Consider the following 19,692-nt stretch of genomic DNA (forward strand, 5'->3'; position numbering starts at 1 on the left):
ACGATCGAGAAGTTCAATACGGGAGTTGAATAACCCAAATAATAAAAAGAGAAAATCTTTTAACCGATCTCTCTTTTTTGCGCTCCAAAAGACCTTTACTTAAGTTAAACCCGTCGGAATGATAACGATAAATCAAGAGCAGCATAATCGTCTCGATTCTCACGGCTACGACTTCCGTTTCCAAGGTTTCGTTTTAACTCGGAGTGCATTATCGTCCCTTTTCTTCGTAGCGCTGGAAGTCATGTCCTACGTACTTCTCTCTTTCTCTTTTCTCTTTTACTCCTCCTTTCCATACTCTAGGCGACCTTTCGTTGGATATGCGTCGTAGCTTGCGAAGGATGCAGAAAACGGGCTAACGGTGAGCGGGTAGCAGCTGCTACTGCGTAAGAGATTTCCGTCGAAATTGCATCTTAAAAATATGATCCGACTTCATTCTGTAGGAGCACCCGGCTGCCGTAATCCCGTTGCCCTTCTACCTCTTCCCCCCTACTCTCACCCTTTCTCTCACTCTCTTCCTCTATCTATCTATCTATCTATCTATCTATCTATCTATCTATCTCTTACCTTTATCATCTATGGTGCATTCGAGCTACCATCAGGCCAGAATCCCTTGCTCCTTCTCTCTCTCTCTCTCTCTCTCTCTCTCTCTCTCTCTCTCTCTCTCTCTCTCTCTCTATCGTTGGACGACTTTTCTTCGCATCGCTTCGCTCTCTTACACGAAGGATTCTACCTCAAACTTTCTCGACCTCGATTTATGCTTAAACCGTAAAACCAGTTCGTAAAACTGATGCGAGTAAACCGACGCGATCAACACGAATGGAAACGATCTACGAATCAAACACGTCGTATCTAAGCAAAACGAATTTCCTCGTTTTTGTCATTTCATGATTCTCTCATTCAATGTATTTCTCCAACATCCAAAACATCATCCCGTGAATAATCACAATAAACGTTTAACAAATCATTAATATTGTTTCTGAATTGGGAAAAAAAAAGAAAAAAATTGCTTGACGATCACAATAATTATATTCGAAACGTTAATTCTGGAGTCATCGTTGTTCATAGAAAGAGATTAGTATTATTTGTAAACTGGTGTGTTCTTCATAAAACATCGGCATTATCGGAAAACGATATCAACGTTGTCTATAGACTATCAAATTTGCACCATTTTAGAATAACGTGTATACGCAACATTGACCCTTTGTCACGCGAATATAATTACTTTAACGTTAAAAAGCGTAGACCGATAAAGGAAAGCGAGCGACGTTTGTACGCGGCTTTGTATACGTATATAATATGATATAAAAAAGACAAATTGCAGGTGATTCCGATTGAAAGTATGATACCTGCGAGAGTTAGTACGTACAAATACGAAAATGAATTTTAGCTACGATAGAGAAAATTGATTCGTTATCAAATTATTACTGTACCAATGGCAATTTCGCGAATGTCCTCGGTAACTAACAATTCTCCAAAATTAATTTAGGACCTATAATGTTACGAAGCTAGCTATAATTTGTAGTTCGATCGATATACATACAGTAGAAAGAAAAGAGAGAGAGAGAGAGAGAGAAAGAGAGAGAGAGAGAGAGAGAGAGAGAGAAGGAGATCGAGTGAACAACAGCGAACCAAATATTTCCAATACTCTGGATGATAAAAGCAATACTATTGATCATTGTCGATCCTTCATTATTATACCCAATCGCGATTGAACTATTCAAATATACACTTTGTTCTGTTTAAGTGAATCAGGAAAGGCATCGATTCATTTTTTACCCGATAATGAAGGACGATCGAAAAATACTATCGGCTGTCGCATTTGGACTTTTCAAACCCTAGATGTACTTTCCTCTTCCTACCGTACGATCGCTTTATCCATTTTCTCGCTTCACCGAATTTTCCATTACTTTTTTCCAAGTATAACGAGTTAAATGTCGTCATCCTAAGGAGCGTTTCTCTCTTTAACGGTATATTTCGAAGCGCGCGACGAATCATTATAAAAACGTCGTCGACTATTCGTAGCGATAATAGCCCTTTGAGAGTCGATCGTAAAGGGGAAAGAATCGAGAGCGAGGACGAACGGTCGAGTAGACAAGAGAAAAAAAAGGGGGTGGGATTGGGGGGAAAGGGAGGGAGGGAGGGAAAAAAGAGAAGAAACGGAGTTGAAAAAGAAAATGGGATCTAAGAAGGACGGGGTAGCACGTTGGATGGAGAAAAGAGATGCGGAAAAATAGCTATGGAAGGACAAAAAGAAGATACGTTCGTTGGGTGCTATAATGGAGTGCAGTGATTAAGCTGGCCCTAGCATCGACGAGGACAATAGAAAAGTCTTGTAACCGGGTGAAGCATGGACGAGCCAATCGGGGAAGTAGCTCAGAGGGAGGGCGCGTTAGTTGAAAGGATTCTCTTTACTCTTCATCTTTCTTCGCAAAGTAGATTGAACGAACGGCAAGACTTTACCGACCGGCACGACGGAAGGATTCTATTAATGTCGTCGTCGCGTGTCCGAACGCGAAGGCGAACGATCCTCTTTCCCTCTCCCCCTCCCCCTCTCCCTCCCCCCACCCCCACCCCATCTATCCCGCACTCACCCCTTTCGACTATTTTATCTTCTCGCTCGACAAGTTCCTCTCTCTTTCGCTAAGCTTGCCACGCGATCGTGCGACGAATTTATTTGAGAAATTATACGAATGCCTTAGTTGACGCTCGTAATCCGAAACGTAGAACGAATAACCTCTCCGGGGAATTATAAAGGACGAAATATTTTTCTACAACGCTGCTTCTCAAAGTCTTGTCCTCGCGAGAAACTTTATCGTAGTTTCTCGCTAAAAAATAAATCCCAGGCACGTCGTAGCGTGAAAAAAACTTTTTCAAGAGGCAACTTCTACACCAACCAACCCTACCCCAAACCTCATCCACCCAACGACAACCAACCCTCTCACGCTCTCGCAAACTGTTGCTCTGAAAATTAACTGCTAAATTATAAGCGCGAATTTATAACGATGCGACTTAGTGGCTTTCCTGAAAAGCAAAATCTCTTAAAACGACCGATCCAAATCTCTTCTATTCTTGTTCGTCATCGTCTTACAATCGGATTACCTCCTTACCGGCTGATCTCTTCATCGTGATTCCTTCGACGAGCTTGTTCCAATTTATTTTCTTTTCGATGAACGAAAGAAAAGAGAAGAGGATCGTTAAAAGATTCGAATAGCTACTGTTACGCTCATTGGCTTCCGCAATATTACAACCAATATTACAACCAATATATTTTCACGAGTATAAATATTTCTGGTATTTCTTCGAGTAACAGTAACATAATATAAAATGCATATTTTATGTTACATTAAAATGTTGAAACGTAAGAATCTAAAGAGTAGGAATAGTTTACGCATTTCAATTTACAACTATTCTCTTCTACGAATATTATCCCAAAGAAAGGAAAAGTTTAAAATCTAAAATCGAAACGATTCTCTATTTGTTTCTTTGAAATCGACGTTATTGCTTTCGCAAATCGATTGATTGTTAATAGTGCATAGCGATGGTAATGGGTTTCGTACAATGAATCGGCCGAGTGCATTTCCTTCTCACGCGAGATTCAATCCGACAAGTTCGGTTCTTAATGCGAAATGGAGTTTAAGACGCGGGTTTAGAAGGGAGGGGGTGAGTAGTATAGCGCCGCCGGATTCGACAGACCGTACATCAATCAATTTCACTCCTGACTCGATCGGGGCGCCGTTCTGGAATTCCGGATCCAGTTAAGGCGGCTTCCTCGAGGCAAGTCACGAAGAACGTTTCGTTTTCGTTAGATTTCGATCTTGAATTTTCGTTAAAAGATTAGACGATTTTGCTAGAACGGAAACGCTAATATGTCTATTATGGTCAATCGTCATCCTTAAACTACTCCTACGATTTCTTTTCAAATCGAAGATCTTACATTTATCATGAATGTTAAACGATTAGCCAAGATTTTGTATCCTTGACAGAAGGATACAAATAACAAGAAACATTAAATAAAATTGTATATCTCCTATGAAACAATCTATTTTCCAAACAAATCACCTCGTCGGAACATTGATCACATTTCTCTCTATGTCAGCCCCATCCATGTACTAAATTTCTCTCCTACAGATCTTCGAGAGTTATCATTGATTGAATAAATTAATACGTTGTAGTAATTGCAACTCTAACTTTGTTACCCTTGCAGAAGGGAATTAACTCCTATCCGTGAGGTTTCAATATACAGAACTTAGACCCTCCCTGGAGAACATTAGAAGCTAACACTCGGACTTGCTCAAGCTTATTAAAATCACGCAGATTTGATTCATTAACATTACTTTATATATTTTATGAATATTGGATTTAATTACGTGTAATCTTGAGTTTTATATAAATCGGGCTATTTTACCTTGAGCGTATATTTCTTGATAATAAATTGTTTTGGCTTTTAATAAAGGTTTAGATTATTTTTCTTTAACCTTAATTAAATACTGCGAGCTAGTCAAATGCGAAATAATTATTAAAAAAACGTTCGTTTCTACGAAAACACATCGAAGACATTCAATGTCTTCAATTGATCTCGTCTGATCATTCTTGACGTAAAACGAAATATCAAATTTATAACATTTACACACGAGAAACGTAGCTTTTGCCAACGAAAATGCAGAAAAGAGAAAATATACCTGCCATTCTTCTCTCCATTCTGTTTCTCATGAACAATAAGAGCAAAAAAAAGAGAACTAAAAGGAAGAAAGAAGTAGTAACTCTCCATCCAAGCCTCCAAGCTTTACCTTATAATTCCATATTCTAAGATGCAATACATCATTCGTTTCTTAGCGCAAGACGGTCTTACTCTTCACCACAACAGAGAAACATAAACCTCCAAATGATTCAATATTTTACGTCGTCCACGGTGCGCTAGACGGTGCGTTACATGCCAACAACGATGAAGGATATCTCACTTGGTCCAAATGACGCGAACACGAGATACACGCTAGGTTCTTCGTACTCGTTTGTTTTACCAATGATTATCAACTATATTCTTTCTTTTCCTTTCGTGAAATTTTTTTTTCTTTTTTTTTTTTTTTTACAAAGAACGACGATAAAATAAAAAATGTCCTATTAAAAGATATAACTTTTTTACGATAAAATTAATTAAATCAATTTCAACCGTATACGATCTGGATTCATGATTAATTCCAACTGGTGTGCATTTGCGATAAGGAAGGCTAGCTTGCATCTTTAAAAGTATTTTTCTCTCTTCCTCGAAGAAAATCGTCAGAAACGATAAATTTTACGTTAGTAGCCAAGTGGCAAAGCACGTTTGCGACACGTCCGGTGTAAAGTGAGAAAACGAAAGAGCAGCGGGAAAAGGCAGAAACAAAAGAAAGTGAACGCCGAGAAGAAGAGGAAAAGAGGAACGCGAGGAGGAGGAGAGAGAGAGAGAGAGAGAGAGAGAGAGAGAGAGAGAGAAAGAGAGTTAAAAGAGAGAAGGTCGGAGAACATAGCGAACTAGAGAACAACCTACTCGAGCAGCATGCTATCTACCTCGACTCTTTAAAGCTAGGCGCTTTCGAGTTCTTCTCTTCTGAGTCTCGAGTACGCCACGACGCCCGTCACATTCACATACACGTGAATATATACAAACGTATATGAACTTGTGCTCATACATACCATACGTATACACATATGGACGTTTCATGCCGAGTCCCACGCTCGACACGATTCGTTTAACAGCACAGCATATGTGGCTTGCGAACCTCCGAGATACGAGTTTCATGAGAAGAAGAATAGCGAAAAGTATGAGATTACGAATGTAGAGCATTCGAAATGAGAGAAAAAAGAAAAAAGGAAGATAAAGAGAGAAAGGAGAAAAAGGAGAAAAAGAAGGAGGAGGAGGAGGAGGAGGAGGAGAAGGAAGAGGAGAAAGAGATGATGTGAGATTTTAAATTAGGTAGAATCTCTTATTTCGCATAATCATTATACTTTTTTCTTGACATAAAGATTCTTCTTTGGGCATTATATGATTTTAAAAGGGATCGCTGATATTAACCTAAATGATATTTTTTTCATTGTAATGTATCTTTTTCTATCAATAAAATACAAATGTTTAATAATTTTCAACAAATATAGATACATTTGTAATTTGATTTCAATAAATTAATTATCTTTCATTCGATAACAATCATTACATTATTTTTCCTATTAAATTCGTAAATATAGCAAACATCATACATTTCATATGTATGATACATATGAATCTCTTCGCATGATATATCTTTGAATCAACGAAACGATTTCATTTCCAATATCTCTATTTTATTTAAACAATTTCATCGTCACAGATTTGAATACGCTAACAACGTCATTTATTTCAAACATTCTACGATGTTTGAAAAACAAAAAATATAGAAAAACTTGATGATAATGTGATGATAAATAAATTTCGAAATTTTTAAGCCTCGAAATACTTCTATACTGTTTATAAGATACATAACGAAATATTTTACGGCAACAGGAGAATATTGTTGAAAGCAGAATATTCCGCGGGTGATGATAAGTGAACATAGTCGCCAGCGAAATATTCCGCGGCTGGTGATAATTGACAATCGTGATGTGCGGATTATTCCGCTTACGGATGCAAATGGGTTAACGCGTTGAATGCGGTTTGGTCCTCTATTTTATATTTCCTTTTTCCCAAGCCGATCTTTTGAGAGAAAATTGGTATTTCGAGTAGACGTAATAAGGACAGACCGTCCGAGGTCGTCAAAGATTATCGAGCGAGAAATGAAGTAGGCTAGTCGAGAACCACCGGACTATGGTGAAGTCAATGACCGTTTGTCGACGGAGAAAGAGCGGAATAAAAAGGTTTCTACTACCTTTGAAGAGAGGAAAATCCTTGAAAGAAGAAAGAAGAAAAGGAAGAAAGGAAAGAAGGAAGGAAGGAAGGAAGGAAGGAAGGAAGGAAGGAAGGAAGGAAGGAAGGAAAGAGGAAGGAAGGAAGGAAGAAGTCGTAGCCGCGACTTGTTGGCAATTTTTCAAGGAATCACTGCGCCGTCTGACCAGATTGAACGCCCCAGGCTCTTTTCTTTCCTTCTTCCTCTTCTTCCCTTTCTACCTCCATCGCTTTTTTCCTCTCATCTGGCTACCGGAAAGGACCGACCTGGAAGAAGGTCCTTCGACCACGTCGAATTCTCGAGGAAGAATGTTAGCATCCGAGCGTGCTCTTGGCCGGAAGGCATCTCCCGCGGTGCCAGTGCCAGTAGGAAATCCGTCGAAGATCGAAAATAGGAAAAGAAATTTGGTGGATCGACTATTCGGAATTGGACTAAAGATCGGTACGTCTAAAGACGAGATTGAATGGGCAAGGTATTCGTACGTTTTGCGCCCTTCGAACGAAAACGTGCCGAATTTAAAAGATTCCACTACGTCAGTCGATCGATTTCTCATCGATATAATCTACTTTCGGTTAAACCGAGCCGAGAAAAAAGATCTCACGGTTTTCGGGTCCAAGAAAATGTTTTTCTTTTTTTCAAAACGATCAAACGTTTTTCTTTCTCCTCTTTTTTCTTTTTGTTTTCTTCTTCTTTCTTTTTTTTTTTTTTTTTTTTTTAAAGCACACAATCGTACAAAATGATGTTCAATTTGTTGTCAGATTAAAAAGTATTAGTACTGAGGAAGGCTTATATACACAAAGAGGACGATGGTTAACAGCTAGTTTATACAACGGCAATGTTCGAGACAATGCATGGGGCTATTGTAGAATGGCCGTTCTATACACCGTGTACCGCGAATAATTCCACCCTTATTCCAAACCCAGAATATTCTCAAAATGGAGCTCTGTGCTTTCGGGCTCCGTTCCAAACGTTCTTTTTCCTACGGCTTTGCGTCACGCATACCAGATCGTTCTACTTGTTCGCGATTGCCTCGTCAACTTCAAAAGCAAACATTTACGAGCGCCTTGCGTTTCATACGCAAACGAATTCGATTCGAGACGTGACCCGCATACATCGTTCGTACTTCTTTCAGTCCTACGTTTACCAACGACATTCTTTTTGCCAAGATAAAGCTGAAGAGAGAACAATCGCTACGAGTTGTCACGGATAAAAGACGAGACGAGACGAGAAGAGATAAACAAAGTTAGCCAGCGATTTTGATCGCTTTACTCGAGTGATACGATTAGAAGCCGCTTGGCGATAGATCCAACGAGAGGATAATAGAGAGAGAGAGAGAGAGAGAGAGAGAGAGAGAAAGAGAGAGAGAGAGAGAGAGAAGGGCGTTTCCATGTATCCGTACTTCGTGAATGGATACGACCGAGAAGTTAGTCGATCCCCATTTACGGCGCAAACCTCATGAAACCTAATTATATTGTAGAAGATGAAGCTCTCGCCGTTCCTCTAACCCTGAAACTAAACGATCAAAGGGATCACGTTGCTTTCGACAAAACTAAATAAGGAAATTAAATTAATAACATTAAACTAGTCTCCCGCATTTCAACATTAAAGAATTATCAATTAGCATTCTGATCACGAAACTTCACTTTCTCAGTTTTCGTTAAATATCCATAAAATGAGATAAAGTGTATTCAATTCTCGTCGACGTATATGCCAAAAAGATGAAAAGGCAAAGAAAAAAAAATAAATAAAATGGAATGGAGGAAAAATAAAAGGGAACGAATCGAGTGAATATAGAAGAGAGAAAATTCGAGCGGCGGTTGTATAGTAGCTTTTTCGGAGAATGACTTAGTTGCAAGAAAAGATAAACGAAAGTCGAGAACTGACTATACAAGGCTCGCTACTGCTACTTTCCTTCTACTTTGTCGTAACGGCAAAGAAAACCTTAGACGTGGATAAAGAAAACGAAGAGGAAAAGAGAAAGAAAGAGAGAGAGAGAGAGAGAGAGAGAGAGAGAGAGAGAGAGAAAGAAAGAAAGGGAGAGACAAAGAGGATGAGAGATCTTAGAGTCTGACTAACTGGATAGAAAAGGGCCAACAGGAACGAAAGGAAACTTCAAACTTTCGCCTCTCACGATGAAGAAGATAGAAAACGCGAAGGAACGTTAGGTTATCCTCTCTGATGGCGACTTGGTATTCTTCTATGTGGAAAAATGGTTAGCCGTTTTCTAAATGCTGGATGCTCTTCCTTTATAAGACAGCATTGTTCCCGTTAGGCGAGGAACGGAAATCGATGCTACTACGACGCGTAGATAAAAGTCGAACGGAAAAGAGAATCGAAAAGAACGATATCACCACCGCCGATATTGGCTTATCGTTCGAAGTAACAAGAAAAAAGGAAAGAACAAAGTCTCCCCGGATAGTCTTTCGGTCACGAAAAGTAAAGTAAATAGGAGTACATGCCGCGTTAAATTCTGCCATCTTTCCTAACGAGGTATAATACTTAGCGGTTCCTTCCTTAGTTTCATCCCTTTGCTCGCAGGTACGAAGTAAATCGAAGATAAACCCCAGGATTTAACCGAGGCTTAACCTATGCTAAGCGTGCTAACTCTCCTTACCTAGCTGGACCACATGAAACTACGCTTGCATAGATTACAATGTACTTTAATTGAGTTAGCATGTTAATGGCTGAAAACATCTATCCGGCTACTTTCATCTTCGTCGAACATAGAAGGGGTATATGTGATTTTTTTTCTTTTTTTTTTTTTTTTTTTTTTTTCTTCTTCCTCTTTAAATTAAAGTTATAAATAATCTTATCCCTTCAACGTAACAACATCATTTCCGTTATCGATTTTGGTCAGACTCTGGTCGTGCCCTTAGTCCAGACAAATAATGATTCGTAGTATGGGCTTTATCGTCGGATCAAATAATTAATATAAGTTAATCGAGGAGCGACCGTTAACAAATCGTTTCTTATACATCAGTCTGCCCCCAACAATTATTTCACCGCTCGGATCAACCTTCCGTTTCTTATCCCACTCTTGCGAGATCATTTAATCACTCGCAAGTAATTAAGTACTTTGCCATTAAGAAATTCTACACGCGAAAATTCACGAAGAAATAGCTCACGTAGCATGGTGAAAATTATTATAAAACAATCGAATGAATTTTCCTTTTTCTTTTTGTTCTGTAATATCTCTAGGGAAAAAAGAAAAAAAAAAAGAGAAAAAGAAAAAAAGAAAAAAAGAAATGAGAGAAGGAGAAAAGGCGAAAAGAAAGAATCGAAAGAATTGAAAGAAAGAAAGAGTAGAGAAGAGAAAAAAATTCGAAGGAGTCTCTGCAGTTTCTCTCAACATTCAAATAGCCTCGTTTCAAATCGATTTCGAATTATCTTCGGAGAGCGGATTCCAATGGGACAGAAGAAAGGAAAGTATGCTGGTGTAATGGAGGATACGACTGTAAGGTAAAGAGATATAAGGAGTAAAGAAAAAGAGACGGAAGAGGGTTGTTGAAAAATAAAACAAGAAAAGCTAACCTCTCACCGACTGTACAGAGAAAACGACTTACAGTGAAAGACAGAGAAGGAACTTTCGAATAATGGTTCCTCTCTATCTGTACGTATATCTAGACGTCTATACGTCTGATCTATAACTCAAGGATATTTACATCGTTGCGTCTAACATAACATAGTTCGTCAACGTCTACGGTTGATAATGAAACAAGCTTGTTGGCTAATACCATTTAGAATTTTTATCTATTATTTTATATTCTTTATATCGTAAAGATGATATATTTTTTGATAATTCATCTTGAAATATTTTCTTTTCGATATTTATCTCATTTCACCTGCTATTTTTATCTCGAGTTAACAAAGAGAAGAAAATGAAGGAAGGGATCGACATAATCGTACTAAACCATAATGAAATCTCCATCTGCCTTTCCTGCGTCTAGCTTGATTAAACACCAGCCAGTGTTTAATAACGTATACGAGGAAGTACGAATCGACTTCAAATATGTATTTGACCGATACGATCTAGTTATTCAAACACAGGTTACTCTTCCTGTATTTCCGGAAAGGTCAATATTGATACTACGTTTGAAATATCTATTCTGTTAATGCTTCAAAGAGACAATGCGAAAAACGATAAAACAAGGCTTCCCTATCTCGTTCGATAAACCGAGAATATAACAAGAAACGATGAATACCGTCTTTATATTATTTCATTTTTTTAATATTTCAATCAAATTCACTAGATATATTCGTTCGTCCAGTCGATTAAAACGAATAGTGCAGGGATAATGAAATCGTCGTTTTTGCTTATGAACTTTTTCGTCTGGCTTTAATAAAACGACCGACTATTTTGAATATTGGCTATTCATAGCCCTTCGAAACAGATCCCTTTATATACGCCATTAATTTATTCGTTTAAAATAGAATCTCTGTATAATTGTGTGATAAAATTAAAGAGCCATAGTCAATATAGAAAAGAAAATAAAGACAATATACTAGACGGTTAATTAGAAAATTCGAATATGAGTTGTCGGAGAATCATGAATATTGTCTGAAACGTTCTTTCGACGACGATCGCGATTAAATGTTAACAATCGAGAAGGAGTACTCTTGTACTTCTTTGTCCTCTCGTTTGAATATTCTCTATGCTTCTAATCTGAAGTTGGAAAATTTTGAATCAGTCGGGAATAAGGACAATAACGATTAAACATAAATCGATCTGAAACGCGATCTTTTTTATTCTCTAATCTTTAAAGTCACCACATTATAATGAAAATTCAAAGAAAACAAAACTCTTAAAAAATATCATCGAAAAATTTCAAAAATTTCAAAAATTTTCAATACTATAAATATTAATGTTATAATATTATTAAAAATTATATGAGAAAGAATGATAGCGATATATTTGCAACGCTATAATTATTGGTATCCTCAAGTAGTCGTTTCGAATAATAATAATAATAATTTTGCAATATCCATCCTAGTATCGTCGCGTATAAGCCCGCAGTAAAGACAAGAACAGCGGTATCTTTTATCATGAAAGTTATCGAGCCACATATTTCGGTGGAAATGTCCACTTCGCAGGTAATGTGCTCGCAATAAAAGGAGAAGCAATATTCTTTTCACGTCGACCGTCTGACAGTAGGGAGAAATATAATACATTATTATACTTTACGCATAGACGTAACTCGAATAATAAATTGCAACGCTTGATGTCTTCTTTACGAAGTATCGTTCGCAGGTTATAACGAGCGTTCGTCGATTATAAAGGTTTCCATCGATAGAACATTTTTAATACGGACCAATGGAACTCTTGGCAACATTTATACGACGTTTACGAATGATCTTTCCCTTAAATAAAATGAAAAGAAAATTCTTTCTTACGGCGAAATCATTCATTGACTCTTCGACGAATTACATGTCCTTCTCTTTTTTTTTTCTTTTCTTTTCTTTTCTTTTCTTTTCTTTAATCTTCGATTCATTCGTCATTCGAATAAGTCTCGTCTTCTTTCACCAACATTCAACCCACCTCCCTTTTCTCAAGCATGGAATCCCTGCAAGAAATTTATCAATTTCTTCATACGGAATGTAGGAACGTAGGAACACGCGCATTACTGTGCAACACGACAATTTCTTACAATGTCGTGTTCTCGAGATGACACATTTAGTAATACACCTTTCTCTTTATCTTACACACCGAGATACCAACTCGGCAGTAAACGAAAGAGCAATAAATTGTAGAGGGGAAAAAAATTCTTCTCACAACAAGGGAACAGCTTTGGTATCTCTTCCGTGGTTATCTCTAATTTATCGCAAAATTAGAAAGTAACGAGCGATGAAATCACGATTTCAAGCTCCGCAACTTTAAAGAAAAGAAAGCACAACGGGGGAAAAAAAACAGAGAGAAAGAAAGATTTTATTCGTACCTCTTTTATCAGAGATGCGTGTACGCTATCGTCCCTGAAAACGACGGCAAAACATAATGCTTCTCCCCTGTACGACAATTGCCGCAATATAATACATCCAAGCTGCGCTGTCTCGCTTGTTATAGAACCAGATCCTGGCGCACAATACATCGGCAAGAATCATCTGGTCGAATCAGAGCCTCGTCCTGCAGAGCGTTACAAGAAGCAGCGCTGGTCGTTACGTATGCGCTGCGACAAATGCCCTCAACGAAACGAGAAGCGAGCCTCTACATTTTCGCGTTAAGTGTGAGTAATTTATTTATAATTATGAATAAAACCGATCTCTTTCTTCGTAAATAAAAATCACGCAATGAAAATAAATCGAAACGTCTTGCTAACAGATTCATAGACGATTTCTATTTACATTTCATTGACAAGACCAACGAAGAGATCGTACCTCTCGATATATTCTCTTACTCATATACATAGACTTTAGGGATCGCAAAACCTCAAGGATCTCTAAGGATTTGAATATTTCACAAGTGCTTAGCATAGGATACATTTTTAATATCCAATTCCCAGGTTATGGTGTTGCACCGCGACAGGGTCAACTACCGACCTTTAATAAAATGAAAGAAAGATATATATTCTTCGTACAACTTTTTTTATTATCGATATCGTTGTTAAAAACAAAAAAAAAGAAAAACAAAAACAAAAAAAAAATCTAAGTAAAAAATCTAATATTCGTACGAAAATTATTATTCGTCATATTTCTCATTATCTTTATTAGATTCCAAATGTTCCTTGTTACGTTATCTAAATATTGATCATCGATATGTAACAATAAATCTATAACGAGGTCGTAAAGATCGACAAAATGTACACTGATAAACATTAATCCCGCGAGACTCTCGAAAGTCGAAGACTCGATCGTTTCTAAATTTTACTCTTTCACACCGTTATAACGTCACCTCGTATTTACGCCAGCGGCTATACAATAAATGAGATCTTGCACGCTTGGGATTAGTATGATGGATAAATTATGGTCGTATACCAAAGAAATCTGTCATCGGGCGTTAATAAATTTTGTCGCGAGTTATAAATTCTCCTTGCTCCGTCCGCAATGCTGCTAGTGATTTATTAGAACGAGTACTCCGTAGTTATATCTGAAAATATATATGTACAACAGAAATCACTGAGCTTTTCGAGATAAAAGAAAAAGTTTCACCGTAAAGAATTCAAGAAAAATCTTAAGTACGCAACGAATCATTTGTGCTAACAAAATCATGTTTTAAATGTCAATCGTTTGAGAAAACGAATGTTATTAATCGAGAGGAAATGGAACGATATCTCTATATGCTTTCGTCGTTTGCTTCCATTGTTTGTTTCATCCATTAATTAATAGCTGAAATATCGAATCAACGTTTACGTCTATATATTGCATTGATTAAACGTTAGTCAATTTATTTATTGCGCTAATTATTATAAGATTTTATATACATAATTTTAAATTCATTTTACATCAGAAAATTATGTATTGCAATTAAAAATGAAACGAACGATAATCGCACGATATTTAAATACTTTTAATAAGATTAATAATAAAACTAAAAGATAACGATATAAATAATTAAAAGTTATAGGATAATTACGAGAAAAGTAAAAAAATATAAGCTTTGTCATTGTCTCTCGTAATGTAACGTAAATCAAGAAATAGTGAAAGAAAAGCAAGCTTTGCGAATTGTATCGAATCGATTCGATTTACGTTTACAACACAGAACATTCTCGTATCGTAGACATTTTTTTCAAGGTACAAGTACGAATGACGCGCACGAGTTCCACGTCGGCTGGATATTTACGCGCTTTGTCGAGATTCGATTGCTCTTTCGGTGGCACGGAAAGAAGGGTGCCTTTAAAAAAAATTGCTCTCGAAGATTGGCCTAGGTCGTAACCGACGTTATCCCTATCTCCGCGCAAACAGACAAGGTTCTTTGCTTTCGAAGCACGATCTCGTCTTTCTCTCCCTTCTCCGTCGAGGATTCTTGTTTTTCTCTTTATTTGTCTCTTTTCTTTTATAAAATGGTGAGCGAAAGTAAGAAAGAAAGAAAAAGAATGAAGGAGAGAGAGAAAGAGAAAGAGAAAGAGAAAGAAAGAGAGAGAGAGAGAGAGAGAGAGAGAGAGAGCTACGAAGAAAGATAAAGGCAGTGAAGATAAAGGCAAACGAATCGTTACAAATATATATCACTATGGAAGATGCGACGTGAGAAGGAAAAGAGAAAAGCAAAAAGAAAGATAGAAAAGCCTTTTTGCATAACTCGTGTCGAAAAAAAACGATTCGGCAAGTCGTACGCTCGTAAAAGTCACGCTCGTGACAAAATGCCAAAGCGTGCCTCGAAAACTACACGCGCTATCGTTATCAACCACTTGTCTTTTTTGCTAGCTCCCTTCGAAGGTCAATCCTGGAGAAACTCGTGAAACTTTTTAGTTCGAAGCGAACAACGAAGGCGACAACATTACTCGAATCTTGTTTCTAAAGAAATTCTAACAATAGCTTGCCGAACGAAATTGTGTTATTCACTTACTAAAGCTTTTCGTAAACTGTTGGGTTGATATCATAGCTACGGTTAAACTAGGACATTCTGCCTTCTAATCGTGTACGCTGCAATAAAGCGAAACCAATTCGTTTTAACGGCTTACGAGACACACGGAATATAACGTTGGTTCGCAAAAGTGTGATAGAAGGAGAGGGCGGGGAAACATGCGAGAAACTCGGTGCTCAATGGAGGCTATATAATATGAAGGAAATGTGTGCACCGCAAATTATTTACGATTAACATGGAAAATTCATCAGCCAGGAGAGATTTCTCTCTGCATTTAATTTAGTTCCTATGATCTTACCTACGAAACAAGGCTAATTCTTATCAAGACTTTAAACGTAAAATTTTGGAGGTATGCTAGATAGGTAATATCAAAAGTATAAGTTGATTAAGTAAGTTTGAGGGATGTCGATGCTGAGAGCAAGAAAGATTCTCCGAGGCCCTCCTTTCGACGCTCGTCAGAACGTTCTCGGAAATTATGGTCCATAATTAATGCCCTCATCGTTTAATGAAGACCAGACCCCTTCTCGTTTCGCCAAAGAACCACCGTGCAGTAAAAATTTATCTTTCCGTCCGACAATGGTAATTTCCTGCCGAGTCTAACAAAGCCGAGTGTCGACGAAGGGAAAGTACTCTGCGGCACGAGGTCGGATGATACTCGTCGATAAACTTTATCGAGAAACTCGATTAACGCAAGATTCGTTCGGCTCGATTAACTTTTCAAAATGAATGTACCTATTTTATAACGCGAGCGTAAGTCGAACATAATGCCTAATTGCATCGCGTCCCATCGAGAATCGATTGTAAATTGCAAACCTACGCCGATTAAAGGAGCAATTCGCTTCCGACCTACTACCTGTGTTTCTCTCCGGGGAAGTTCATTACGTGATTGGAATCAAAGCGAATGGATCTTAATTGATCGAAACCCAACGTTCCGGCGATCCGTCGTTAACCTGTTACTTCCTGACAATGATCGTGGTATTGCGAGTTCCGCCACATTCCCATTCTCTCGATGCGACGTCGATGCTCTCCTACTGGTTAACCAATGTATGTTAACCAACGTATTAACTTTGATCGGCGTCCCTTCGTTCCGATCTAAAGATTAAACTGACTGATCTAAATTTCCTCCATATTCGTAGACCGTAAGACGAGTTTCTTGAAACGAAATAGAAAGGATGGAAGTTGTTTTCTTTGATTTGCAGTCGCACCGGTGTGTAAGGACGACAGGATCATAGTGGTAGGCGCATCAAGAGGCGAATCGTTGGACATTGCTTGCAGGGTCGAAGCCGATCCACCAGCTCATAATTTTCGCTGGAAGTTCAATAATAGCGGCGAGACCCTGGAGGTCGCACCTGGAAGGTTCTCAATGGAGAAGTCGAGTGGCGTTAGCGTATTGAAGTATACACCGTCTACTGAACTGGATTACGGAACACTCTCCTGCTGGGCGGACAATCTCGTCGGTACCCAGGCGAGGCCGTGTCTCTTCCAGTTGGTAGCTGCTGGTAAGTATTTAACAGACAAGCATCGACTAGAGAGTACACGGACCTGCAAATCGTAAATTCCTTATCCACCAAACTGAAGAGGAACGTCGACGGCAGGACTCCATTTTACATTGTCCTTTCTCTCTTCCTCCTCTTTCTCTATCCCGTTAATTTCTCTCATTAGATTGGTCGTCAAAAGATTTATAGTTCCAATGCACTTACATCTTCTAATTGCAAACGTGTTTCAGACGAATTTTACAATTCTTTCTTTCGATCCAAAACATTTCATTTTCTTCGATCCGTCAATCCAAATTTCACAATAGTTTATCTTTGCGAAAGTGAGAATTGGGGATCATCATTTTTTATTTTCTCATCTACGAGAACGAGATACGCATGATACAAGATCGATTCGATATGGATTTTCTATAGATTCCTTTTGAACAAATCATCGATATATTATGTGTATGTAATATACACATATGTATATATAATCAAATAGAATTTCAAGGTATACAATGGTGAAGGAATTATCAATTAATCTCTGCGTTTATTATCTCTTTATTTTTCGAGGAGCAACCCTTTTTTTTCACAAAAAAAAAATCCAATTGTATTTTCTCTTGGAAAATTACTTTGATGGTGTAGAAAGCATCGATGATAGTTTATCTATGTCACTACGATGAATACGATTTTAGTCGAGCCAAAGTATCACATCTTACATGTACTATACTGACAGGCACAATTTGTGAAAAATTTCTTTCAATTAAATTGCTATCCAATCGATTAATCTATAGATGCGTATAAATTTTCAAAAGGAAAAAGATATCGATGTTCTGTCTGAATAATCATTTAACTTTATATAAAATATAATATATATATATATATATAAAAAATATAAAGCATAAATTTAAACGAACTTTTTAATCATTGGTTGGAAAACTAATTTAGCCGGTTGGAAATGTTTGTTGGTTTGTTCATCGAATATAAGCCATTAATGAAATTCCGGAGGCATGTAAATATCGTTGTCGCAAAAGAGACCGCAAACACTCTAATTATATATATTAAATATAATATATCTGTATTAGACTATGATTTTGACCGATCCTAGATCTCACGTATATATATATATATATATATATATATATATATATATATTATATATTATATATATATAATATATATATATCTAGACATAAATAGCTATATCTACATAGCTCCAAGGAAATCATCCTAAAAGCATTCTACAAAGTAGTCCAAAAGTTTCACGTACTTGATACGAGGACTTACCGTTTCTGTATTCCATCGGTCTTAAATCAATTCCATACAGAAAATTGAATTTCGTTTTAACTTATTTGATTGCTTTACGTGAGCGTACCCAGATTCATTACGGAGTAGAATTACTTCGAAACAGAACTGCTAAAAATTTTATTTTCCCATGAACGAAGATATAAGAGTTCTTTGGGAAAACTTGTACAATACTTTGACAAGCGATTTTTAAAACGATTATGTGATATTTAATTTCATCGAAGGACACAGGAAATAAAAGATCACAGAATTCGTTTCATTTCTCTATCATCTTTTTTTCATCATATATATCTTTCTATCAAATTGTATTTATATATATATATATATATATATATATATATATATATAAAGTTTTATTATATTTTTGAACAAAAAAAAATAATAAAACAAAAACCAAACTCCTGTCAAGCACGCTTGCGTTACTATCTATACGGGAATATTTGAAGGGATGGAAAGGTAAATAGTTGTCCGAAATTATAAAGTTACGGATATGAAAGTTTAACGCTTGTAAATTATTCGGAGATCGTTCCAGTTTATTCCTCTTCCATTACGAGTAATATCTCCTATTTGAGAATATAAAGAAAAATCGCATTCATTATAGCATTTTAGTTCTTTTTTTTTTTCCTATTTTACGTATTAATTTAAACAATCCTAACGAGAGTATAACAATCGTCTAGACAAGATCGTTTCTTTGTTATTATCGTACATCTAATATTATCATTTATTCCAAGAAGAAAAAGAAAAAGTCTAATGTCAATTAGATCAGTGAAATTGTCATTTTCTTAATATGAATAGCATTTATACTATTGATAAAGTCCCGTCGGAATCATTGCTAGTGCAACAGAGCCGACCTATCAACGCTCGTCATAGCGACGTTAATCCTCACCGCTGGACTTTCCACTAGAGTCTCGTCGTTTTTCCAAGCACGATCAACACTGACGTTGACGCGACGATAGCCCGACGAACTATTGACGTTGACGAATATGCTCCGTGTGGATGAAATTGTGGGCTCGAAAATAAAATAGGCAGCCACTTTTTTCTCACCATTCCTCTTTTCTCCTATTTCGTTGTCCCGTTCCGAAAATTCATCGTTCCCATTTCATTCATTCTTGTTTCTGATATCTTCGAACCTTTTTCTTGCATTCCCATTTTCCCCGATGAAATGAAATTATTTTCAGCCTACCATTATTGCCATATCGGTTTAGTAGTTCCTTCTTCTTTGAATAGCTTGAGCGCCTTCCTTTTATTCTTTCTTTTTTCTTTTCTTTTTTTTTTTTTTTTTGAGGATTTCTTTTTTCGAGAAAAAACGAGAAGGGTGAAAAAAAGGTAGGGTAATAAAATGCGAAGAGACGGCCACCCGGCAAGAAAACGTGCTGACCTGTAAATTACTCCAAAGAATTCCCTATTATTTATTACACGCTACATCGAAATAAATTTCGCGCGAGGCACGTTTTCGAAAGGGAAACGTTATCGAGAGTATCGTACGCGAAAAAAAAAAAAAGAAGAT

The 19,692-nt window shown here is 37.2% G+C and overlaps 1 protein-coding gene across 5 annotated transcripts in view; it reads left to right on the plus strand.

The window, feature by feature from the left end:
• The window catches only part of LOC124951238 (nephrin-like), a 282,614-nt gene that overhangs the window by 247,243 nt on the left and 15,679 nt on the right, over positions 1-19,692 (plus strand). For all 5 annotated transcript variants that reach the window (XM_047499301.1, XM_047499306.1, XM_047499305.1 and 2 more), the window contains 2 exons: positions 12,952-13,111; positions 16,605-16,904. In XM_047499301.1, the coding sequence (XP_047355257.1) occupies positions 12,952-13,111; positions 16,605-16,904 (460 nt within the window). The remainder of the gene's footprint in view (positions 1-12,951; positions 13,112-16,604; positions 16,905-19,692) is intronic.

The sequence above is a fragment of the Vespa velutina genome, chromosome 8 (genome assembly GCF_912470025.1).
Source record: "Vespa velutina chromosome 8, iVesVel2.1, whole genome shotgun sequence".
Classification (NCBI taxonomy): Eukaryota; Metazoa; Arthropoda; class Insecta; order Hymenoptera; family Vespidae; genus Vespa; species Vespa velutina.